This window comes from Pongo abelii, chromosome 20 (genome assembly GCF_028885655.2).
Source record: "Pongo abelii isolate AG06213 chromosome 20, NHGRI_mPonAbe1-v2.0_pri, whole genome shotgun sequence".
In the NCBI taxonomy this organism is placed as follows: domain Eukaryota; kingdom Metazoa; phylum Chordata; class Mammalia; order Primates; family Hominidae; genus Pongo; species Pongo abelii.
This window is the reverse complement of record NC_072005.2, coordinates 17834987-17860392: the sequence shown is the minus strand read 5'-3', so window position 1 is coordinate 17860392 and position 25406 is coordinate 17834987. Positions and strand designations below refer to the sequence as shown.

Below are 25406 nucleotides of genomic sequence, written 5' to 3'. Positions count from 1 at the left end.
TCCCAGCTACTTGGGAGGTTAGGGTGGGAGAATCTCTTGAACCTGGGGAGCAGAGGTTGCAGTGAGCCAAGATTGCGCCACTAAACTCCAGCCTGGGTGACAGAGTGAGACTCCATCTCAAAAAAAAAAAAGAAAGAAAGAAAAAAAGAAGCAGAGTTAGAGCAACTCAAATGAATATAAAGATGGAGGGGAGAGGAGATGCAGAGACCCAAAGGACAGAATCAGGCAGGGGATGGTTTAGGAGGTGACGGAGACCCACTCACAGATGCTATCTTGGAGGCGTTCTAGAGGGGATCTTGGTCCATCCCGGCTGGACCCCTGGCCCAGTGCCTCCTGCTCCCTCTCTCTAGCCACTTTGCCTGCCTCTCCTCCAAGTATATGTGCCCGGGGGTGCCTGCCGTCATGAGCACCCTGCTCGCCAACATCAATGCCTACTACGCACACACCACCGCCTCCACCAACGTGTCTGCCTCCGACCGCTTCGCCGCCTCCAACTTTGGGGTCAGTCCTGGGGACCGGGACTGGAAAATGAGGAAGAGCCCAACTTCATGCCAGTCAGATCTGATGTGACTCCTGGGTCCCCAATCTAGACCAGACTGCTGTGTGACTTTCCACCAGTCACTTCCTGTCTCTGAGCCTCCATTTATTCCTCTGTAGAATGCTATAGAATGGAGGCTGGGTGCAGTGGCTCATGCCTGTAATCCCAGCACTTTGGGAGGCCGAGGCTGGAGAATCACTTGAGGCCAGGAGTTCGAGACCAGCCTGGCCAACACGGTGAAAACCCGTCTCTACTAAAAATCCAAAAGAAAATTAGCCAGGTGTGGTGACCTGTGCCTGTAGTCCCAGCTACTTGGGAGGCTGAGGCAGGAGAATTGCTTGAGCCTAGGAGTTGGAGCTTGCAGTGAGCTGAGACTGCGCCACTACACTCCAGCCTGGGCAACAGAGCAAGACTCTGTCTCAAAACAAAAAAAAATGCTATAGAATGGAAATGGACATTATGAGGGTGGTGGATGAGGTATACTTACTGTACAGTAGGCACTCAGCTGGTATGGTGGCCATGTCCTGCCTCCGTCCATCCTCCCTCCTCCCCTTCCTCCTCAGAAAGAGCGCTTCGTGAAACTCCTGGACCAGCTGCATAACTCCCTGCGGATTGATCTCTCCATGTACCGGGTAGGAAGTGCGTGCATGAGGATTTGCTCACCCCACGCACATGTGTGTGCCTGGAGGGGAAAGCTACCAGCAGGTGTGTGCATGGGAGGACCCATCTTCGCATGTACGATGTTTTCCTCCAGCATGTGTGCACCTGCATGGGCACTACCTGCCGTAACGTGCTTGGTGCATCCAAGCAGATCCCTAGTTGCTTCGAGGTGCTCTAATCAACCCCCAGCCTGAAACCGGGGAGCCTTTGTATCCCCCTGAAAAGCAGTCTCCCATCCTCTCCAAGCCTTCTTCCATAACCCTACTTCTCTTCCTGCTCCCAACAGAATAACTTCCCAGCCAGCAGCCCGGAGAGACTCCAGGACCTCAAATCCACTGTGGACCTTCTCACCAGCATCACCTTCTTTCGGATGAAGGTAGGAAAGGATCCAGTTGCCTTTGCTCTCCAAGGAGGGTTCTCTAGGATTCCCAGCTCCCGGGACAAGTGACATTCCTCCTGGAGAGTGGCAGCCTTTCTCAATAACCTTCTCCCTTCACACCACTTCATTTCCTTAAACCCAAAATGACTCGCAGTCACTTCCTGGGGACCTCCTGTTGCAGCTGTGGCCACCTATGCCTCTCTCCCTCCCTTCAGGTACAAGAACTCCAGAGCCCACCCCGAGCCAGCCAGGTGGTAAAGGACTGTGTGAAAGCCTGCCTTAATTCTACCTACGAGTACATCTTCAACAACTGCCATGAACTCTACAGCCGGGAGTACCAGACAGACCCGGTGAGTCTCCAGATGGGTCAGAAGGGAACAGTGATGCCAACTAGACACAGGCTTAAGTCCCAGCACTGCCCCTTCCCGAGGGATTTAACTCTTCTGAACCTCAGTATCTTCTTCTATAAAATGGGGTCATTAACCCACATCTCAGGATTAGGGAGAAGAGTTCATGAGCTGTAAGTTTAGATAAAATATAGTCGGCACTCAGTACACTTGGTTGCGTAGTTGAGTTTGGCATAAAAAAAATTTTTTTTTTTTTTGAGATGAAGTTTCACTCTTGCTACCCAGGCTGGAATGCAGTGGTATGATCTCAGCTCACTGCAACCTCCGCCTCCCAGGTTTAAACAATTCTCCTGCCTCAGCCTCCCGAGTAGCTGGGATTACAGGTGCCCACCACCACGCCTAGCTAATTTTTTGTATTTTTAGTAAAAACGGGGTTTCACCATGTTGGCCAGGCTGGTCTCGAACTCCTTGACCTCAGGTGATCCACCTGCCTCGGCCTCCCAAAGTACTGAGATTATAGGCGTGAGCCACCACTCCCAGCCTGGCACAAAAATTTATGTCTGGCATACAGTCACTGTTCAGTAAATGTTGACTTGAATTGAATTTATTTATTTATTTATTTTGAGATGGGGTCTCACTCTGTTGCCCAGGCTGGAGTGCAGTGATGCAGTCATGGCTCACTGCAGCCTCGACCTCCCAGGCTCAAGTGATCCTCCCACCTCAGCCTCCCAAGTAGCTGTGACTATAGGCATGCACCACCATGGCAGGCTAGTTTTTGTATTTTTTTAGAGATGGCATCTCACTATGTTGCCCAGGCTGATCTCCTGGGCTCAAGTGATCCTCCTGCCTCAGCCTCCCAAAGTGCTGGGATTATAGGCATGAGCCACCACCTGTAAGGAGCTTATAGCCTATTATGAGGGAAAGATGTACAAACTGGAAATTTACAAACAGGGATGGTTAGTATTGAGATAGTGGGATCTCAGGAGGCTGTGGGAGCTGGAGGCAGCCCCTACCCAGGTTCTGATAGGATATAACACATAAGCTGCGTTCAGTTCAATTTGATTTCATTATGTTCCTTTACATTCAGTTGACTAGAGTTGGAATCAGTCTCGCTGTCATTTGAATTGAGTTGAGGTGAACTGGATTAAATTAGATTGTTTAGTTCAACCATAATCAGTTTAGTTATATTTATTTCTATTTGGTTGACTTAAGTTAAAATTGTTCTTGACGGCCAGGCACGGTGGCCCACGCCTGTAATCCCAGCACGTTGAGAGGCTGAGGCGGGCAGATCACGAGGTCAGGAGATCGAGACCATCCTGGCTAACACAGTGAAACCCCATCTCTACTAAAAATACAAAAAAATTAGCTGGGCGCGGTGGCGGGTGCCTGTAGTCTCAGCTACTTGGGAGGCTGAGGCAGGAGAATGGTGTGAACCTGGGAGGCAGAGCTTGCAGTGAGCCGAGATCACATCACCGCACTCCAGCCTGGGCAACAGAGCGAGACTCCGTCTCAAAAAAAAAAAAAAATTGTTCTTGACAAGTTAGTGAGCCAGGCTGGGCTCAGTGGCTCACACCTGTAATGTCAGCACTTTAGGAGGCTGAGGCAGGAGGATCCCTTGAGGCCAGGAGCTCGAGACCAGTTTGGGCAACATAACGAGACCCTATCTTTGCAAAATATACAAAAATTAGCCAGGTGTGGTGGCACACCTGTAGTCCTGGCTACTTTGGAGGCTGAGGTGGGAGGATCACTTGAGCCCAGGAGTTCGAGTCTATGGTGAGCCATGATTGCACCACTGCACTCCAGCCTGGGTGACAGAATGAGACCCTGTCTCTTGAAAGAAAAAAAAAATAGTGAGCAGAACAAGTTGGTTGATTGCATTGAGTTTTGTTGAGTACAAATTCATTCATTTCCTTTTAGTTCATTTACATTCAAGTCAAGTTGTTCTCAACTGGGTTAAATTGTCTTGAGTTAGGATGAGCTGGGTTGTTGGATTAGATGCAATTGATTTCAGTTGAATTGGGCTAATTTCAGCTGATTACACTCATTTCCATTGATTAACAAAAGTTGGGTTGAATTGCCCTGAGTATGTTGGGTTGGGTTTAGATAGGTAGAATTGGATTGGGTTGAGTGGGGTAGAGTTGAGTTCGAGTCAATTTATTTCCATTATTTTGATTTGGGTTGATGTTGATCTTGGACAAGTTGATTAGGTTCAATCCAATGGAATTCATTTGAGTTTAATTCAATCCAGTTAGGTTGAATTGCACTCCATTCAGTGTAATTGGCCCAAGTTCAGTTCCATTGATTTAACTCTGAGGAAGAACTTACTTCCGTTAAGCTAAGTGGGCTTAATTTGCATTCATTTCATTTCCATTTGGTTTAGTGGAGCTGGGTTTGTTCAACTAAATTTGGTTTCATTTATTTCCATTCAGTTTTAGAGTGGAGTCTAAAAATCTTGAGCTTTATCAAGCTGCATTGACATGAGCTCTTTTTGGGCCAGTTTATGAGTTCAATTCCTCTCTATATAGATTTCTTACCTGAACCATACACACGATAATGGGATGCATTCCTCAACAACCTCTTGTTCTTCAGTAATAAACTGACCAAGGCACCAACCTCTGGACCCCCTATAACCGAGGTCTCCACTGTCCATTTCAGGCCAAGAAGGGGGAAGTTCCCCCAGAGGAACAGGGGCCCAGCATCAAGAACCTCGACTTCTGGTCCAAGCTGATTACCCTCATAGTGTCCATCATTGAGGAAGACAAGAATTCCTACACTCCCTGCCTCAACCAGTGAGTTGTGTATCTGTGTAGTTAATTATCTGGGTGTCATCGTGTGTATGTATATAACTTTGTGTCTTGTGTGTCAAGATGATTTTGTCTAATTACACAAATGTTCACCTGGGGGTAATTGTGGGTCTGATTATACCTGTGTGAAATTCAAATATGGGTACAATTTGCAAACATAAACATAAAATTGTGTGTGTGTTCACAATCACTGGTATAATCAGATATGTATTTTGTATGTATTCATTTGCGTGAATAACAGTGTGTACATATGTGTATAATTTTTTATGTGTGTGTAGGTTAATTAATAATAGTGTTGCTCAAGTATTACTATGTGCTACCCTAATACATATCATACATTTAAATTGCATTATATTTTATATGTATGGATGTAAGTAATTTTGTATATTGTTGTGGTCAATGGGTTTTGGGTTTAATTTGTATATGTGTAAAATCGTTGAATGCAATTCAACATACAATATTGTACAATATACAATATTGTGTATTGTGTATGAATATGTGCACAGTTTTCATTGTGGATTTATATGTCTGTAGAATTTTCATCTGTGTTAGCTGAATGAGCTACTGTGTTCTATCTCTCTGCCAGATGAGTGCTAGAGAGGACTCTAGCTTTGGGGTGTTAACATATCCTGGTTAGGGAATTAAGATCAGGGATTTGGATGGATTGAAGGGTGGGTGGATGAATGGATGGATTAATAAACAGATGGGGTTGGGCACAGTGGCTCACACCTGTAATCCCAGCACTTTGGGAGGCCAAGGTGGGTGGATCATTTGAGGTCAGGGGTTTGAGACCAGCCTGGCCAACATGGTGGAAACCCTGTCTTTACTAAAAATACAAAAATTGGCCACACGTGGTGGCTCACGCCTATAATCCCAGCACTTTGGGAGGCCGAGGCGGGCGGATCACGAGGTCAGGAGATGGAGACCATCCTGGCTAACACGGTGAAACCTTGTCTCTACTAAAAATACAAAAATTAGCCGGGCGTGGTGGCGGGCGCCTGTAGTCCCAGCTACTCGGGAGGCTGAGGCAGGAGAATGACATGAACCCGGGAGGTGGAGCTTGCAGTGAGCCGAGATTGGCCACTGCACTCCAGCCTGGGCAATAGAGTGAGGCTCCGTCTCAAAAAAAAAAAAAAAAAAATTAACCAGGCGTGGTGGTACAACGCCTGTAATCCCAGCTACTGGGAGGCTGAGGCAGGAGAATTGCTTGAACCCAGGAGGCAGAGGTTGCAGTGAGTCGAGATTGCGCCACTGCACTCCAGCCTGGGGTGACAGAGCGAGACTCCATCTCTAAATAAATAAGTAAATAACAGATGGACAGATAGATTGGTAGAAGGATGACTGTGTGGATAAAGGAACGGATGGGCCAGGTGTGGCGGCTCACGCTTGTAATCCCAGCACTTTGGGAGACTGAGGCAGGAGGATCACCTGAGGTCAGGAGTTTGAGACCAGCCTGGCCAACATGGCAAAACCCCATCTCTACTAAAAATATAAAAAATTAGCCGGGCATGGTGGCTCGTGCCTGTAGTCCCAGCTACTTGGGAGGCTGAGACATGAGAATCATTTGAACCTGGGAGGTGGAGGTTGCAGTGAGCTGAAATCGCACCACTACACTCCAGCCTGGGTGACAGAGTGAGACTCCGTCTCTAAAAAAAAAAAGGAATGGATGGATGGGTGGACAGATGGATGGGTAAATGGATGGGTGGAGAGCTGCATAAGTGAGTAAATAAATGGATAGAGGGATGGATGGATGGATAGGTAGATGGATGAATAGATAGATGGGTCATTTAATGGATGGGTGGATAGTTGTATGAGTGGGCAAATGAATGGATGGAGGGACGGATAAATAGGTGGATGATGGAAGGATGGACAGATGGATGGATGAAGAGATAGATGGGTAGGTGGCTGGATGGATAGTTGGATGAATGGGTGGAGGGATAGATGGATGAACAGGTAGATGGGTGGTTGAGTGGATGGATGAATAGTTGGATGAATGAGTGAATGAATGGATGGAGGGATGGATGGATGGATGAATAGATAGATGGATAGGTGAACGGATGGGTGGATGGTTGCATAATTAGGTGAATGAATGGAAAGAGGGATGGATGGATGGATAGGTGGATAGATGAATAGATAGATGGGTAGGTGGATGGATGGATAGTTGGATGAATGGGTAGAGGGATAGATGGATGAACAGGTAGATGGGTGGTTGAGTGGATGGATGAATAGTTGGATGAATGAGTGAATGAGTGGATGGAGGGATAGATGGATGAATAGATAGATGGATAGGTGAATGAATGGGTGGATAGTTGCATAAGTAGGTGAATGAATGGATAGAGGGATGGATGGATGGGTGGATGGATGAATAGATAGATGGGTAGGTGGATGGTTAGATAGTTGCATGAGTGGGTGAATGAATTGATGAAGGGATGGTTGGATGGGTGGATAATGGGTGGATGGATGAATAGATAGATGGGTACATGGATGGATGGACAGTTGCATGAGTGGGTGAATGAATGGATGGAAGGATGGATGAATGGATGGATGGAGGAATAGATAAATGAGTTGTTGAATGTATGGGCGGATAGTTGCATGAGTGGATGAATGAATGAATGGAGGGACAAATGAATGAGTGGGTGGATGCTCAAAGAGAAGCAAAGCCTTAGTGCAGAGTCAGTCAGCAGTGGCTATGAGGGAACCTGAACCCAAATCCCTCTACCCTACCCTACACTCCCCTGTGGAGCAGGGAAGGACAAAGCAGCCCATCCCATCTGCCTTCTGCCTGCCAAAGTTTTATACTTCCACAACTTTGCCAGGTTTCCCCAGGAGCTGAATGTGGGTAAAATCAGCGCTGAAGTGATGTGGAATCTGTTTGCCCAAGACATGAAGTATGCCATGGAGGGTGAGTTTCCCACCCCAGTGTTCCCCAGCCTGGCCACACCAGGTGGCTGTACCTCTGTGTCCCCTCCAAGGCTATGAGCACCCTATACCCTCATGCCTGAGTTGGACATCAGTGATGGCCAGAGTAGGCAGCCTCTCTGCCGAGACAGAGGGTGGCAGACCCTTCCAGCTGTGCCATCCTCTTTGTCCCTGGCCAGAGCACGACAAGCATCGTCTATGCAAGAGTGCCGACTACATGAACCTCCACTTCAAGGTGAAATGGCTCTACAATGAGTATGTGACGGAACTTCCCGCCTTCAAGGACCGCGTGCCTGAGTACCCTGCGTAAGTCCCCTGCCCCAGGCCCAACCCAAGCCAGAACTGTAGCACTGACAGCTAGAAGGAAAGCCAGAGAGGAGGACTGACCTACTCAGGGTTACGTGGGCATCGGGGGCACAGGTGGGGCTTGAATCCAGTGTTCTCCACTCTCAGCCATTGAGCAGTCGACTCCTATAGCCCAGAAAATTCATAGTCATAACAGCAACAGGAACCATGTGACTTTCTCATTTTATCCTTTTGACAATTCTATGAGTTAAGGTGGGATCATTTTAATTCCTATTTTGCGGAGGAGAAATTGGAGAGTTAAACATGCCAAATGGCCAGGCACGGTGGCACATGCCTGTAGTCCCGGCAATCTGGGAGACTGAGGCAGGACTTGCTTGAGCCCAGGAGTTCGAGACCAACCTGAACAAGATAGTCAGATCCCATCTCTAAAATGAATGAATGGGTCAGGCACAGTGGCTTGTGCCTGTAATCCCAGGACTTTGGGAGGCCGAGGCGGGCAGATCACCTGAGGTCACGAGTTCGAGACCAGCTTAGCCAATAGGGCAAAACTCCAGCCCTACAAAAATACAAAAATTGGCCAGGCGCAGTGGCTCATGCCTGTAATCTCAGCACTTTGGGAGGCCAAGGTGGGTGGATCACCAGAGGTCAGGAGTTTGAGACCAGCCTGGCCAACATGGTGAGACCCTGTCTCTACTAAAAATACAAAAATTAGCCGGGTGTAGTGGCAGGTGCCTGTAATCCCAGCTACTTGGGAGGCTGAGGCATGAGAATTGCTTGAACCCAGGAGGCGGAGGTTGCAGTGAGCTGAGATTGCACCACTGGAGTCCAGCTGGGGCAACAAAGTGAGACTCCGTCTCAAAAAAAAAAAAAAAAAATTATCTGGGTGTGATGGCACACGCCTGTAGTCCCAGCTACTCGGGAGGCTGAAGCAGGAGGATCGCTTGAACTCAGGAGGCAGAGGCTGCATTAAGTGGAAATCATGTCACTGCACTCCAGCCTGGGTGACAGAGTGAGACTCCATCTCAAAAAATAAATAAATATAAAAATAAAATGAATGAGTGAATAAATGCCACATTCCTTGCCCACGGTGACTCCCAGTACATGACAGACCCGAGATTTGAACTCGGGACATCTGACTCCTGGGCTCTGTGTTGGAGGATAGTACGGTGCCGCCAGTTCCTGAGAATTGTGCTGTGTCATTCACTGCTCCCAGCAGCACAGGAGGATGGATGGTCTTCTGTTGTACAAGAAATGAAAGCTCTGGCTGGGTGTGGTGGCTCATTCCTGTAATCCCAACATTTTGGGAGGCCAAGGTGGGAGGATCACTTGAGGCCAGGAGTTCAAGGCCTGCCTGGGCAACATAGGGAAATCCTATCTCTACAAAGAAGACAAAAAAAAAATTAGCCGGGCATGGTGGCATGTGCCTGTAGTGCCAGCTACTTGGGAAGCTGAGGTGGGAGGATTGCTTGAACTCAGGAGGTCAAGGCTGCAGTGAGCTATGATCACACCACTGCACTTTAGCCTGGGCAACAGAGCAAGACCCAGGAAGGAAGGAAGGAAGGAAGGGAGGGAGGGAGGGAGGGAGGGAGGGAGGGAGGGAGGAAACAAGAGCTCAGAGAATAAACCCACTTGCCATGGGCAGTTTATCTGAAGAAGGAAGGAAGGAAGGAGGGAGGGAGGGAGGGAAGGATGGACGGAGGACTCAGAGAGGACTCAGAGAATAAACCCACATGCCATGGGCAGCTTGTCTGAACTAGGATTCCCACAGGCCTGGGCCCTGCTATAAAAGGGGCCACTTAATCTATTTCATGAGCAAAGTAACTGAGGTTCAGTGCAGGAGGCGAGCAGAGGAGCAGCCACTCAAGGCTGCAGGGAGAGCTCCAGGCAGAGTAGGAGCAGCCGTAGCTCCACTCATTAGTGGGTCAGAACCAGGCAGCGCAGAGGTTGAGGAGGACAAGAGGTGGCAGAGCCCCACCCCGGCTCTTCATTCCAGATGGTTTGAACCCTTCGTCATCCAGTGGCTGGATGAGAATGAGGAGGTGTCCCGGGATTTCCTGCACGGTGCCCTGGAGCGAGACAAGAAGGATGGGGTAAGAAGGCCAACCCACAACCAAGTTCCTAATCTTCCCATTGGGATTCAATTTCGGTGGAAATTTGCCCTTGGGATGAGGCCAGTCTCTGGTAGGTGTCCGCCATCTTTGTCTTGCTCATGATTTTCAAAATCTTTTGTTCATTCATCAACTACGAAATGTGAGTTCCGTCAAGCCAGACACCTCCAGGCACCCCAAGCCTTCTGCGTCCACCTCTAGAGTTGACTCTAAGTCAACCTCGCCCTCTGTCCATCTCACCCCAGGGAAATTGGTCTCTGACTCTCCCCATGGAGAGTGGGAGAGTCGGGCTCTGGGGCTTCTCTGGTGCTGATCTCCCCCTTCCTCTTGGCCTCCTTCCCCCTGCAGTTCCAGCAGACCTCGGAGCATGCCCTATTCTCCTGCTCCGTGGTGGACGTCTTCTCCCAACTCAACCAGAGCTTTGAAATCATCAAGAAACTCGAGTGTCCCGACCCTCAGATTGTGGGGCACTACATGAGGCGCTTTGCCAAGGTGTGGGAGAGTGGGTAGGGTTGGGGCTAGGGGACAGGGTCAGGGTTAGGGAATTGAAGTCCGAGTTGGAGATGGGCTAAGGTTGAGGTTGAGGTTGGGGTTGGTGATGTCATTGAGGTTGGGATTGAAGTTGGAGTTTGGGTTGAGGTTGGAGTTGAAGTTTGGGCTGAGGTTGAGGTTGAGATGAGGTTGGAGTTGAGGTTTGGATGGAGGTTGGAGTTGGGGTTAGGGTTTAAATTGAGATTGGAGTTGAGATTGGGGTTGGAATTGAGGTGTAGAGTAAGGTTGGAGTTGAGGTGTGTGTTGAGATTAGGGTTGGAATTGAGGTCATTAGTGCGAGTTGGCAATGCTGTTTGGTTGGAGTTTGAGGCTGGGTTGGGTCTTGATTTGGAATTGAGGTTGGAGTGAGTGCTGAGATTGATGCAGAATTTGAGTGAGTCGGGGTGAGTTTGAGGGTTGAGATCATTGGGGTTGAGGTTTGATTGATTGGCATTAGGATGTGTTGACCTTGGGAATTACAAGTAGGAATTGGCTTTTGATTTGAGATCAGGTCATCTTGTGGTTGAGGCTGGGTTAATATGATGCTTGGTTGCTCTGAAAAAGAGCTGGGTCTACATAAAATGATCATCTTCATCGAGCGGTATCTCCTCTAGGTCTTGATGGTCATCTTGGGTGGAGAATTTGCCTAGCCCAAGGGCCCAACTTAGGTGCTAATAGGGTTTGGGTTCATCGCTGATCTCACTAGTGGCCTTGATGGGACGACTGGGGCCTGCCTTGGTCCCAGCCTCTCCTCTCACCCACACTCTGTGTCTTCCCCAGACCATCAGTAATGTGCTCCTCCAGTACGCAGACATCATCTCCAAGGACTTTGCCTCCTACTGCTCCAAGGAGAAGGAGAAAGTGGTGACCTGAGGGGGCCCCTGACCTATCCCCCTCCTCAGCCCCATTCAGCATCCCCAGGACTCCCTTGTACCCAGGGCCCTGACACCTGGGGCTATGTATGTCGACCTGTGTGTGATCTGACTGGATTGTCTGTGTGTTTAGAGGTGCTTGTTTGAATGTGTGTGATCAGAGTGTATCTAGTTGTGTGTGTCTGAGTATATGGAAACTAAGTGCATGTGTCTGATTGTGTATTGTCTGTGTTGACTGGTATACTCGTGTGTGTGTGTGTGTGAGTCTGTGCACATCTGAGTGTGCGTATCTGATCATGTTTTGTCTGGCTTTGTTAACTGGGTATGGCATGAATGTGTGTGTGAGTCCGACTGTGCACGTCTGAGTGTGCGTGTGTGATTGTGTTTCGTCTGGCTATGTTAACTGGGTATAACATGAGTGTGTGTGTCTGTCTGTGTGTGTCTACATATCTGAGTGTGGGTGTCTAGCCATGTTTCATCTGTGTTAAGTGGGTGTAGTGTGAGTGTATGTATGTGTAAGTATGTGTGTTCAACTGTACAACACATCTAGGTGTGTGTCTCATATTTTATCTAGCTGTGTTAACTGGTTATAGTGTGAGTGTGTGTATGCTTGTGTGTGTGTCCAGCTGTGAATGTCTGGGTGTGTGTGATCATGTTTTGTCTGGCTGAGTTAACTGCATATAGTGTGAGTGTGTGTGTATGTGTGTTTGTGCACGTCTGGGTGGGTGTGTCTCACCAGGTTTGGTATGGCGGTGTTGAATGTGCATGGTGTGAGTGTGCGTCTATGGCTGTGTCTGGCTGTGCATGTCTGAGTTGTGTATCTGTGGGGGAGTCTCGTGTGTATATCTCGTGGTGAGGGTACACGCCTTCAGTGTGTCACTGGCTGTTGCAAATGAAGACTTCAGGGTGTGAGCTGCAAAGCTTTGGGCTCTTGCTGGAAACTCTGCTACCCCCAGAGTTCCCAGCCCCTCTCATGGACCCACCAGACCTGGGGTTGTGGGATTACTTGAGTCCTCCTTGCCCCCATCAGTCCCCAGAGATGCCCCCCACAACAACACGCCCAGGAACCTGAGCCCAAACGCTCCCTTCCATTTGCAGGTGACCCCATGGGACCCTGGCTTCCTCCAAACCCAGACCCTGAAACCATCCCGAGGTCCCTGGCGGTGGGTAGGGGAGGCTCTGGGGAGAGGTCCTGAGGCTTGACTCCCCTCTCTGTTCCCACCCGCAGCCCTGCATCCTCATGAATAACACTCAACAGCTACGAGTTCAGCTGGAGAAGATGTTCGAAGCAATGGGAGGAAAGGAGGTGAGGCAGGGCCGCGGCAGGGCTGGAGAAGGGATGGGGGCACCCCCACCACTGTGTCCCTGAAGGCCCCCGAGCTCATATGCCACCAGGCCTGGGGATGAATTCCAGCTCAACCATGCTCTTAAACCCAGGCTTGCAGCATAACTGTCTGTGCCTCAGTTTCCCCTCCAGCCCCTTGGAATCCCTTTCCCTGGGTCAGATGAGAAAATGCCCAGTACATATGGATACTTACTGAACCTGGCCTGGTGTCCCTTCTCCCTTCTTAGCTGGATGCCGAAGCCAGTGACATCTTGAAGGAGCTTCAGGTGAAACTCAATAACGTCTTGGACGAGCTCAGCCGGGTGTTTGCTACCAGGTGGGAGCATCTCCAGGGCTGGAGGCAGTGGGGAGGGAACGGCCTTCAGCCCTCTGAGCCTGGGGCGTCTGGAGGCTCAGCAGATGTAGAGGTGAAGATTGCAGGCTCAGAGTTAGACAAGGCTGAGTTCAAATCTTGGCTTTACTGCTTACTAGCTGTGTGGCCTTGGGTGAATCACTTAACCTCTCTGAGCCTTATTTTTTTTTATTCTCCTGTAAAGTTGGGGTGATGACAATAATAGTACCTGGGTAGGATTTTGAGAATGAAATGAACAATGCAGGCAAATGTCTTATCCCTTTGCCTGGTTCTGCTGTTACTATTTTCTACTCTTTTTTTTTTAATATATATTTTTTTGAGACGAAGTCTCGTTCTGTCGCCAGGCTGGAGTGCAGTGGCGCAATCTCAGCTCACTGCACCCTCCAATTCCTGGGTTCAAGTAGCTGGGACTACAGGTGCACGCCACCACACCCAGCTAATTTTTGTATTTTTAGTAGAGACAGGGTTTCACCATGTTGGCCAGAGTGGTCTCGATCTCTTGACCTCGTGATCCGCCCGTCTTGGTCTCCCAAAGTGCTTGGATTAAAGGTGTGAGCCACCGCATCTGGCCTGTTCTCCATTCTTGCTCGGTTATGTGCTGTGATGCTAATGATATGACCTCAAGGACCACAGATCAGCATCTGTGTCCTCATCCAGCCCTTCCTGTGGTCTGAGCCCTTCCCTTCTGTGTCCCCAGCTTCCAGCCGCACATTGAAGAGTGTGTCAAACAGATGGGTGACATCCTTAGCCAGGTTAAGGGCACAGGCAATGTGCCAGCCAGTGCCTGCAGCAGTGTGGCCCAGGACGCTGACAATGTGTTGCAGCCCATCATGGACCTGCTGGACAGCAAGTGAGCCGGGCCAGGTGGACTGGGCTGGCCAGGGAGGGGCTGGGGCAGGGCCATAGAGACCCAGGGACTGGCTGGAGAGGGTGTGCAGGGAATGTTTGCTGGGTGGTCACTGGATAGTTGGATGGCTGAGTAGATGGTGGCATGAAGGGGATGGAAAGTTGGGTGGGTAAATAATTGGAAGGATTAATGAGTAAATATTTGTGTGGATGAATGAATGGTGGATGAATAGGTGACATGAGGGATGGGTAGGTGGGTGGATGCATGGATTAAAAGATAAATGTTTAGAAGGCTAGATGGAGGGTAGATGTTTTAAAAAGATGGATGGGTGGATAGTTGGGTAAATATTTGGATGGATTAATAAATGTTTTGATGCATAGATGGATTGATGCTTAGATGGATGGATGTCTGGCAGGCTGGCTTGATGGATGGTTGGATGGACGATGGATGGATGAATGGATGGATGGATGGATAAATGGTTGGATAGGTGGATAAATATTTGGATGGATGGATAAACGTTTTGATGCATAAATGGATGGACAGATGGGTGGATGGATGAATAAATGGATGGGTGGGTAGATGGATGGATGGATGGATGGATGGATGGATGGATGGATGGATGGATGGATGGATAGGTCAATAGATATTTAGATCATTGAATAAATGTTTTGATGCATAAATGGATGGACAGATGGGTGGATGGATGAATAAATGGATGGTTGGATGGGTGGGTGGGTAGATGGATGGATGGTGGATAGATACAGGTGGATAAATATTTGGATGGATAAATAAATGTTTTGATGCATAAATGGGTGGACGAAGGGTGGGTGGGTGGGTGGATGAGTGGGTCAATGGATGGATGGATTAATAGGTGAGAAATATTTGGATGGATGAATAAATGTTTTGATGCATAGATGGATGGACAGATGGATGAATGGACGGGTGGATGGATAAATAAATGGGTAAGTGGATGGATGGGTAGAAGGATGCATGGAAGGATGGATGGAGGAACAGATGGACGGATGGATGGATAGAAAAAGAAATAGAGAATTAAGGACCACTGGAGGAGGGATGGATTGGTGGGTGACTGGATCAGTTCTTTGCTGTTTTCCCTTTCAAGTCTGCCCTCCTCTGACCATTCCCCTCCTGTTCCTCTTGGGCTTGGCCTTCTCCCTCATAGTCCGTGATCTCCATCCTTCCTGTTTCGGTTCATCCCCCACACTGTTCTTTCAAACATGAAAGTCTGGCTGTGTCTTCCTCTTGAGCACTCCATGGCTCCCTACTACCCCCATCCTGATAAGGCCTAAGCCTTCCTCCCAGACATTGGGGCCCCTTCCTGTCTGGTCCCTGCTGACTAGTCCAACCACCACTCACTCTTCTCTTCATGCATCAGATATCATAGCCCCATCAAACCACCCAGGGGTCCCTGTACAGGCTGTGGGCCCTCTTTCCTATCTGTGGAATGCCTTGCCCACCTGTTAAGGGAAGGTGTTCTGTGGGTTGGGGCCAGCTGGGCCCTCTCTCAGACCTGCCCCTCGTCCCCAGCCTGACCCTCTTTGCCAAAATCTGTGAGAAGACTGTGCTGAAGCGAGTGCTGAAGGAGCTGTGGAAGCTGGTTATGAACACCATGGAGAAAACCATCGTCCTGCCGCCCCTCACCGACCAGACGGTGAGACCTGCAGGGGGCCTGAGGGGACATTTAGGCCACCTCCCTGGCGAGAGCCCAGAAAACTTGGTGCCTAGAGGCTGGGGGGTGAGAACAAAGGCATCCAGTCTCAGAGAGGTCATCCAGACCTAAGGGCCATCCAAGGGTCATGGAAGCCACCAGAGGTCAGTGGGGGGACCATTCAGAGGTCAGAGAGGTCACACGGGGGTTAAAGATCATTGAAGAGTTAAAGAGGTCATTCAGAGTCCATTGTATTTTCTCCAGGGTCAAAGAGATCAGGTAGAGTCAAGAGACCACTAAAGTCATAGAGGTCACCTGTAGGTCAAAATAGCATTCAAAGGTCAGAGGTCATCTAGAAAACAGGTCAGCTTCGGGTTCAAGGTTATCCTTCAGCCATGGAAGGCATAGACATTGGCCAGGCACCGTGGCTCACGCCTGCAATCCCAGCACTTTGGGAGGCTCGAGGCGGGCAGATTGCTTGAGGTCAGGAGTTGGAGACCAGCCTGGGCAACATGGTGAAATGTCGTCTCTACTAAAAATGCAAAAATTAGCTGGGTGTGGTGGCACATGCCTGTGATCCTGGCTTCTTGGGAAACTGACGCACGAAAATTGTTTGAACCTAGGAGGTAGAGGCTGCAGTGAGCTGAGATGGCGCCACTGCACTCCAGCCTGGGCAACAGAATGAGACCCTGTCAAAAAAAAAAAAGAAGGCATAGACATCAATGGGTTTTTCTAAGGGCTTTGGGGCTCATTCAAAAGCCAAAGAGGGGTGACACCATGGACTTCAAAGATCGGAGATCAATAGACCAGGGGGCTCCTGGAAGTCAGCGAGAGGTCATGGAGGTCATCCAAGGTCAGAGAGGTCAAGCAGAGGTCATTGGCCATCCACAGACCAGGACCGATAGACCAGAGGCCATAATCTCCAGGGACCAAGGGGACCCAAACATGGGTAGAGGGATGTAGCTGGGCGTGGGTCCCTCCGGGAGGCGTCAAAAACCTGAGGACAGCAATGACATGTGGGCTGTGGGCACATCAGGGAGTGGGGAGGTCTTTCCCAGGTGGACCACGGAGGCTTGGGGAGGGTGCGCGGGGGCCATAGATGGGCGACGATGGTGGGGGAGGCTTGGACTTCCCATCCTTCCACCTCCTCTGGGCTGGGCTGGGGCAGGGGTCTTGCCCCTCCGTGCTGCCATCTCTGCCCCTTCCCTGGCCTTCCCGGGAGACTCATGGTACCTTATTCCCCCCTCCCCCTTCGCCCCGCCCCCATCACGGATGACAGATGATCGTAAGTAGAGGCCCGTCTGTCCGTCTGTCTGTCCGTCCGCTCTGTGTCTGGACTCAGCCCACCGCGTCGCTGCACCCCTCTCCCCACCCACCCAGCGCCCCCTCCTCACCCACCATCCTCCCTCCCGCCTAGATGTGCCTGTGTCTGTCTGGGGCGGGGCATGGGGAGGGGGCGGGGCTGGGAGGGAGGGAGACCACGCCCACCCTCCCTGTCCATTGAAGTCCAGAGGAGCCCCGCTGCCCGCTCCCAAACCCCAAGCCCAGCTCCTCCTTCGCAGCGGACCTGCCATCTAAAGGTAGAATCCAACCTTGCTCCCGTGCCCAGATGTCACCAGACGCCCTGAAGCTAGAAAGAGGATCAACCCCAGGATTCCTCTGACCTCCTCTTTGGGCTCTGAACTGTCAGCAGCTTCCCAGAATGCAGGTCCTCACCATGAGGGTCTCTACTTCTGATTCCTCTGAAATTCCATTCTCCAGACCATTCTTCGGTACCCCACCACCCTGTCTACCCAACTTCTGCCATCCACACCGACACACACCAATCCCAGACATACACCCAGGTGCCCAAGTGGGAAACTTTTGTCATGGCTTTGATGTCAGGTAGACTTGGGGTCAAATCCTGGCCCAGCCACTGTCTCTCTCTGTGACCTTGGGAAGTCACTTGACCTCCCAGCTTCTGTTTCCTTGTCTGGAAAATGGGGCTCATTGCATCACCTCCCTGAGGGTAGTTCTAAGAACCAAATGGCATGATGCATTAAAATACTCATCTCAGTATTGCCTGAACCCAGGAAGCGGAGGTTGCAGTGAGTCGAGATCGCGCCACTGCACTCTCAGTGACTGGCCCAGAGGCAGAGCTAATGGTGGTGGTGGTGGTGGTGGTGGTGGTGATATGCAGACATGTATAAGAGCAGAGACAAAACAACTTCAGATTTTCCCTTTGTGGGCAAGACAAGGCTGTTACAAGATTTCACTTTGTCAAAAGTTTACAAGTGCTCTTCTTACTTCCTGGTAGCTGCAGCCTGGGTCTTTGGCTATAACCACTTGGTGGCAGCATACCCAACCACAGGCAATGCATTTGTAGGCAGGGGGAATAAAGGAATTCGCATTTAATGACTCCCCATATGCCAGACCTTCTCATAGCTCCTGTTTCAGCTCACCTTCATGATAACCCTTTGAGTGAGGTGGATATTATTATCCCCATTTTGCAGATGAGGAAAGCTGAGGCTCAGAGAGGAGTCACTTGTTCAAGGTCATATAGTAAATATATGCCAGAATCAGGATTCAAATTCAGATCTGTCTGAATATGCAGCCCATTTGCTTTCCTGTTAACCCAAGTACCAAGAGTCTCATGTGTACAGTAAATGTAAATGGATTATATTTTGGCAGTGACTTTTTTCTCTTCTTTCTGACTTTCTTTAGCTCTGTATCTGTATCTTTCTCTCTCTCTTTCCTGTCTCTGACTCTCACACCATTTAAGAGTGAGTCATTAAAGCACACGCACATGCGTGCGCACACACAGACACACACACAAACACACTATCCCCATGCAACCCAGTCACCAGTACTCTGTGCAGTGTGGATTCCCCCATCCCCATGAATATTCCTGTGAGCATCCCAGGTTCCCACCCTGCACGACTTGCCAGGTTGATCACCCTGTGACATTATCTCTGCAGGGGAACCTCTTGAGAAAACATGGCAAGGGATTAGAAAAGGTAATGAGGGCCTCGTCTCACTGAGGCCCTGAGCTCTGGTGTCTGGGCATGTGTGTGCATGTGTGTGCATCTGTGCACCTGGGCAGGAAGGGCAGCTGGGGGTCGTGGGTAGGAGATAGCTGTCCTAACCAAGTCCCGCAAAACCAGAAGTCAGAGATGAAGTGATTCTCCAGGGACAGAACGTGCAGTGTGTGTGCACATGTGAACTAATGTGTGTGCACAAACAGCTCCCATCCTCCCACAGCAATACCCACAGGGCTCATCCGACCCCTGGGCTCAGCTGAAATTCTGTGGCTTCTTGAGGAGCCTACACGCTAGATCACCACCCTGGATTGAGATGTGTTTTTTTTATGTAGATTTTTTTTTGTTGCTGTGCTAATGAGTGTTTGTTGTTAAGGAGATGGGAGCTACAGCAACACGCAAGCAGCTGTCTTGCTGTGCACTTGTGCAGAAGATATCGTTGTACCTTTGTGCATACAAATGGAGTCTTAGCTTTGTGAATGTGGGTCACAGGGGTTCCGTACTCTCTCTGCCAGCCCTTTGCGGGCACATTCAGTGTCCCAGGCACCCTATATGTGGATGTGAATCCATGTGGGGTCAAGGGTGTATGGGTTTTTGTGTGTGATAGAATTGTGTACATGCCTGCAAGTGTTTAGGAGTGCACGTATGTAGTTTAGTGTATGGGTTCTTCAGCATTGAGTGAACTTACAGTATATGTTAGTATGTTTTTTGTAGACTCAGGTGCTGGGCTATAGGGGCAGCCCCTTAGGGAATGGAGGAGGAGAGAGATTCCTAGCCCTGTCTCATCTCCCCACCTCCCCAGGTGCCCCATCCTGGGGCAGGCTGACTGTGGGATGAGGCTGCTTCCAGCCTCCTGGGCACCCCGAGAGTGTGCTGGCAGTCAAGGAGTCTGACCCCTAAACCCCTGCTAGGGGACAAGAGGAGGTGCTAGCTGGGGAGGGGGCCCACCATTAGACCCAGGACCTGGGGAGGAGCTCGTGGGCTGGGAAGTGAGACTGTGCTTTGAGGGGGCAGGGAAGTCCCACTGAGTATCCTCCCAGCAGTCACCAGAACTCTGACCTCCACCTGATTCTCTCCACAGGGCAGGGTGAAATTGCCAAGCCACTCAGACGTAAGACCGGCCTCTCACTGTCTGTCTGGCTCCCACCCCACTCCCCCCCACCCCACCCCGTGCCCCCTTCCACCTCTGTGATTCGTGCCGTCCGAGGGCGTACTGTGAACCTGTCTGTTGGTCTCTTCCTCCTTTGTCTGTCTGGCTTGCTCGTGGGGGGTGGTGGGTTGGGGGTTGGTGGGTAGGGCAGAGGGTACCCAGGAAGGCCCCTGAGCCCTGCCAGACTACAGGTGGGTGCAGCAGGGGAAACTGAGGTCCAGTCCGCTGGACCCCTGAGTAACTGTGCCTTGTAAGAACCTCAGGATCACAGACGAAATAAGAATAGTAACCGCCAAGATGATAATAAGAATACCAGTAGGAATGACCAGGTGGCCAGCTGGTAGACTATGAACATAATTCCAAATATCTCCACTGTAAATGGGCCCCCTCCCCACCTAGCCTCACCCAGGATCCCCAGACCACCCCAGGACCCAGTAATACAAGACTTGTTACCTCAATACTCAGCCCCACCCTGTCCCCCAAGTTACCATGGGTATCCCCGTTAGCCAGGGTGGGAATTGAGGCTCAGAGGGTTCAGGGACAAGCCTGGGGCCATCCAGCAGTGACAGAAGAGGCTAGACACATGTCTCCCAGGCTGGGACCCCGTCTCCCTTAGCATTGCCCATGACTTTGAGACCAAGTGATAATTAGTGAACACTGAGCAAAGACATGTTTAGTCCGGACTAAGCCACAAAGTGGATATAATTTTCCTCATCTAGATGGGAAAACTGAGGCTCAGAGAGGTTAAGTGACTTGCCCAGGGCCACACAGCAGGACTGCAATTTGAACCCAGGCCCATCTGGCTTGTCAGAGCCATCACCACATCACCATCTTGCTAGTGTCTGTTTGGGGGTGGGGTGGAGGACGGATATGGAGGTGTTTGTATAGAGGGAGGATTTTTCCTTTAAAAGGTCAGACTGGCTGGCAACGTGGCTCATGCCTGTAATCCCAGCACTTTAGGAGGCTGAGGTAGGAGGATCAGTTGAGGCCAGGAATTCAAGACCAGCTTGGACAACACAGCAAGACCCCATCTCTATGAAAACAATTTCAAAAATTAGCTGGACATGGTGGCTCACACGTGTAGTCCCAGCTACTGGGGAGGCGGGAGGATTGCTTGAGCCCAGGAGTTTGAGGCTGCAATGAGCTATGATCATGCCACTGCACTCCAGCCTGGGCAACAGAGGGAGACTCTGTCTCAAAAAAAAAAAAAAAAATCAGACTGAAAGTCCTCCCAGATTACAGGGGAAATTTCCCTGCAGAGGGGATGCTCCCTTGAGGAGGAGGAGGTGTTTCACCAGAGCCATTTTCTGAAACCCCAGCCTGGCCTATTGTGTTCCCAAAGCTCCCTTTCCCTGGAAAGCCCTGCCCACACCCACAAACACCACCGTCTGAGGCTCCCCCAACCCACTGCCCCTCACAGTCTGGTCCCTGTCTGTTTCTCCTGTTACACAAGCCTGGGTGGGGCTGAGAGGGTGGGTACTATCCTCACAGGACTGGGATTTTCAGGGACAAGGTCACCACATCCTCCTCAGTTCTTCCCGGGGAATTCCAGACCTCTGTCCCTGGGACACAATTATTGCCCTGCCCAGAGCCTTTGGGCAAGAACCAAGATGGTCTCTGGGGCTGGAGTGTCAGCTGTAGTGCCCCTGCCCTCACCCAGCTGTCTGTTGTTACCCGCAGGGAACCCAGATGATCTTCAATGCAGCCAAGGAGCTGGGTCAGCTGTCCAAACTCAAGGTGAGGAGTGGGGATAGATTATGGGGTGAGGGACTGCCCCCCAAACTCATGTGGCTTCTGGGTTGCCACTATCCTGGGGGAGGGGTCCAGGATGATGACATGCATTACAGGCTCAAAGGACAGAAACTCTACTCACTGAAGCACAAGATATTTGCTCCCCAGTGTGTCGGAAAGATGTGAATGGTTCAGCTTCAGGTACAGCTTGATCAAGAGGGCAAGTCATTTATTCAACCAATATTTTTTGAGCACCTGCTGTGTACCAGTCACATACTGGGTGCTGGGATGATGAAAACATAGACCCTCAGTCCAGCTCCTCCAAGTTTAACAGGGATGAGACCCACAAACACAGATTCCGAAGGCAGAGCCCACTCCACCCACGTGGCCCCTCTCCCCATCCATCCAGGACCACATGGTACGAGAAGAAGCCAAGAGCTTGACCCCAAAGCAGTGCGCGGTTGTTGAGTTGGCCCTGGACACCATCAAGGTGAGAGGCCCTACCCCTCCCCATCCCAGGTGGGGGATGTAGAGGGTGTGGCTGCTGTGGTCATGGACCTAGGTTTGCCTCAGACCCACATTAATTCATTCAATTTAAGAACACTCCCTCGTTCCCCTGTCTGCCAGAGCTGGGCTGGCTAATGCCAGAGCCTTAAGGAGCCCCAGGTCGGGGAAGACTGCTGGATACAGACATTCTCAGCCTTGTAGATTAGGCTTGGGGTAGAGGGAAGGACGTGGGCTGGGGGAGCCCAAAGAGTGAGAAGGTGTAGAGGGAAGGATGTAAAGGACCTTGTGCCAGGCATTTCTTGAGGTGTAGAAGAGTAGAGGGAAGGATGGGGGCTGGGCGAGCCCAAGGTGGGAGAAGCCAGGGCTTCCTGGAAGAGGGCATGTGAGAGGTGGGTTCTGAGGAATGCATAGGAGTTCACTAGGCAAAGCAAAGGAAGAGGTGAGAAAGTAGTAGCGGGAAGAATTAGGAGTGGTGACAGCAGGGCTACCCAGCCCTATGAGTGGGTAGAGGTTCCCACCATCCTCACCTCTCCCCACCCTGTCCTTCCCAGCAATATTTCCACGCGGGTGGCGTGGGCCTCAAGAAGACCTTCCTGGAGAAGAGCCCGGACCTGCAATCCTTGCGCTATGCCCTGTCACTCTACACGCAGGCCACCGACCTGCTAATCAAGACCTTTGTACAGACGCAATCGGCCCAGGGTAAGGGTGCCCAGACCCCATCACCCTTTCCCGCTCCACGGGGACAGCCCCGCCCCAAGCCTGAGCGGCTACCATTGGCTCACTCCCCTGTGACGTCATGGATGCGGCGGAATTGACATCTCTGCACCAAGTCCAGGGACCAATGAGTGATCAAAGGTTCATGGGTGCAGGGCCTCTGACGTCACAGGCCAGGAGGTGATTGTCAACTCCTGGGAAAATCTGTGATGTCCTGGGGCCAGACAATGATTAACAGCTCTGGGATGGAATGTCTTAGACATCAAGGACCAGGGCAGGATTGATAACTCTTAGGTGTGGAACCTGTGACGTCGTAGGGCCTCAAGGTGATTGTCATCTCCTGGGAAAATCTATGGTGTCCCAGGGCCAATGAATGATTGTCAGCTCCTGAGGGACCTGGACAGTCATGCGGCCAGGGAATGGTTGACAGCTCTGGGAGACTTCAGGAGTGATTGACAGCTCAGGATGGGCAGGACCTCTGATGTCAAGGGGTCAAGGAATGATTGGCAGGTCCATGGGTGGGACCTTTGACGTCATGGTCCCAGAGAGTGTTTGAACTCCCCGAAGGAGGGACCTCTGTGATGTCATGGGGCTAAGGAATGATTGACAGCTCCGAGAGCGGGAGGGACCTCGACTTGGTGGGGGAGGGTGGACGGAGAGGGAGTTCCCATTTCTCAAACTCTCTCTTTCTCTCTGTCTTTTGCTTCGGTCTCCTGTCCCTCTCTGAGCGCACACACACAGCAGCTGGGGCTGGATGGAGGGCAGGATTCCCTGGGGACCCCCCCTTTTCAAAATTGGTCCCGACAAGGGGAAGAAGTTTGGCGGCTTGACCTCAGGAGGGGGAGGAAGAATCGCCATCGACACCCAGCCTGGGGCGAGGGGAGCAAAGCCCTGTGGACTCCAACGGCCCCCTTCTCCCCTGATCCAGCCAGCCCAGGGCCCTCCGTGGGCGCTGGGTCTCTGAGCTCAGCTTCCCTTCCAGTCCTGGCTGCTTTTAGTGTCCCTGGTGTCCCTGGAGCAGGAGGCTGTCTGTCTGTCTCTCCCTCTGTCTGCAGCTGACGTTTCTCTCTCTCTTGTTTTTCCTCCCTCTCACTCGTTGTCCCCTCTCCGCGCCTCCCCTGCCCCCTCCACACACACTCCTCCATCCTCACCTCTCACTGGCTCGTCTCTCCCCGCTCCCCATGCTTCCCGTCTCTCTCCCCCTTCCACCCCCCCCAATTAGTCCATGGTGGAAAAGGTACTAGGTTTACCCTTAGTGAAGACATTTATCCTGAGAAGGGTACGTGCCTCCGCCGCCCGCCCACCGCCCGCGCCTGGTGCCCGGTGCCTGCGCCCCTCCTGGCCCGGGCTAGTAAAAGGATCGTCCTTCTGCCTCAAGGGCCTGCAGGGCCGCCACCCAGGCCTGAGCGGCTTGGAGGGCCCAGGCGGGTGAGGGAGAAGAACGATTTGCTGGTTCTACATGGGGAAGAAGCGATTCCAGTGGGAATCCCAGAATCCATTTCTCCTGAGATGACACATTTTTTAAGCCAGATCCTGGGACCCCGGGACAGGCACATGTCAGGTTAAGAGCTGGGCTCTGATTCCAGCCCAGCCACTCCACGGGTAGGCACCTTGGGCAAGAATCTGTCTCCCTGAGCCTCAGTTTTCTCATCTGTAAAATGGGGACAGTCAAGGACCCTACTTCATAGGATTATTGTTATTGATATTATTATTATTTAGAGACAAGGTCTCCTGTCACCTAGGCTGGAATGCAGTGGTGCAATCACTGCTCACTGCAGCCTCCTTCCTGTGCTCAAGTGATCCTCCTGCCCCAGACTCCCGAGGAGCTGGGACTACAGGCACACATCACCATGACTAGCTGATTTTTAATTTTTTTTGTAGAGAGGGGGCCTCACTTTGTTGCCCAGGCTGATCTCAGTGAACACTTATCAGGCTCTAAGGCTGAGCAGGACCTTGTGCCAGGCATTTCTTGAAGAATCTGTGTTTGGTTTTGTTGTTGTTGTTGTTGTTTGAGACAGAGTCTCACTCTGTCGCCCAGGCTGGAATGCAGTGGCGAAATCTCAGCTCACTGCAACCTCCGTCCGCCTCCTGGTTTCAAGCGATTATTGTGCCTCGGCCTCCTGAGTAGCTGGGATTACAGGCCCGCACCACCACACCTGGCTAATTTTTGTATTTTTAGTAGAGACAGGGTTTTGCCATGTTGGCCAGGCTGGTCTTGAACTCCTGGCCTCAAGTGGTCCACCCACCTTGGCCTCGGCCTCCCAAAGTGCTACGATGACAGGTGTAATCCCAGCACCTGGCCATTTTGTTTTTAATTTGAGGCAGGCGCTGTCACCCAGGCTGGAGTGCAATGGCGAAATCTCAGCTCACTGCAGCCTCCACCTCCTGGGCTATGTTGCCCAGGCTGGTCTCGAACTCCTGGCCTCAAATGATCCTCCCACCTCGGCCTCCCAAAGTGCTGGGATTACAGGCATGAGCCTCCATGCCTAGCCTTCTTGGGGAATCTGAAATAGATTTCTTTAACTGCCCCACGAGGGGTACATCATTCCGCAGATGAGATGCTGAGAGCCAAAGGAGATTCAACCACTTGTCTGAGGAACCTTCCCCTGCAGG

General features: G+C 51.0%; 1 protein-coding gene across 8 annotated transcripts in view; it reads left to right on the top strand.

Annotated features, from left to right (window-relative positions):
* UNC13A (unc-13 homolog A) overlaps nt 1–25406 on the top strand; it is an 88393-nt gene that overhangs the window by 50303 nt on the left and 12684 nt on the right. For 4 of the 8 annotated variants that reach the window (XM_054538730.2, XM_054538729.2, XM_054538727.2 and 1 more), the window contains 19 exons: nt 351–501; nt 1102–1170; nt 1485–1574; nt 1793–1927; nt 4580–4713; nt 7545–7630; nt 7827–7953; nt 9947–10043; nt 10410–10553; nt 11373–11456; nt 12693–12770; nt 13037–13125; nt 13859–14011; nt 15554–15677; nt 18632–18670; nt 19773–19802; nt 21522–21578; nt 21982–22062; nt 22631–22778. In XM_054538730.2, the coding sequence (XP_054394705.2) occupies nt 351–501; nt 1102–1170; nt 1485–1574; nt 1793–1927; nt 4580–4713; nt 7545–7630; nt 7827–7953; nt 9947–10043; nt 10410–10553; nt 11373–11456; nt 12693–12770; nt 13037–13125; nt 13859–14011; nt 15554–15677; nt 18632–18670; nt 19773–19802; nt 21522–21578; nt 21982–22062; nt 22631–22778 (1916 nt within the window). Of the gene's footprint in view, nt 1–350; nt 502–1101; nt 1171–1484; nt 1575–1792; nt 1928–4579; nt 4714–7544; nt 7631–7826; nt 7954–9946; nt 10044–10409; nt 10554–11372; nt 11457–12692; nt 12771–13036; nt 13126–13858; nt 14012–15553; nt 15678–18631; nt 18671–19772; nt 19803–21521; nt 21579–21688; nt 21774–21981; nt 22063–22630; nt 22779–25406 lie in introns of those variants that run through there. The other 4 variants (XM_054538732.2, XM_054538728.2, XM_054538733.2 and 1 more) reach the window with 4 other exon arrangements.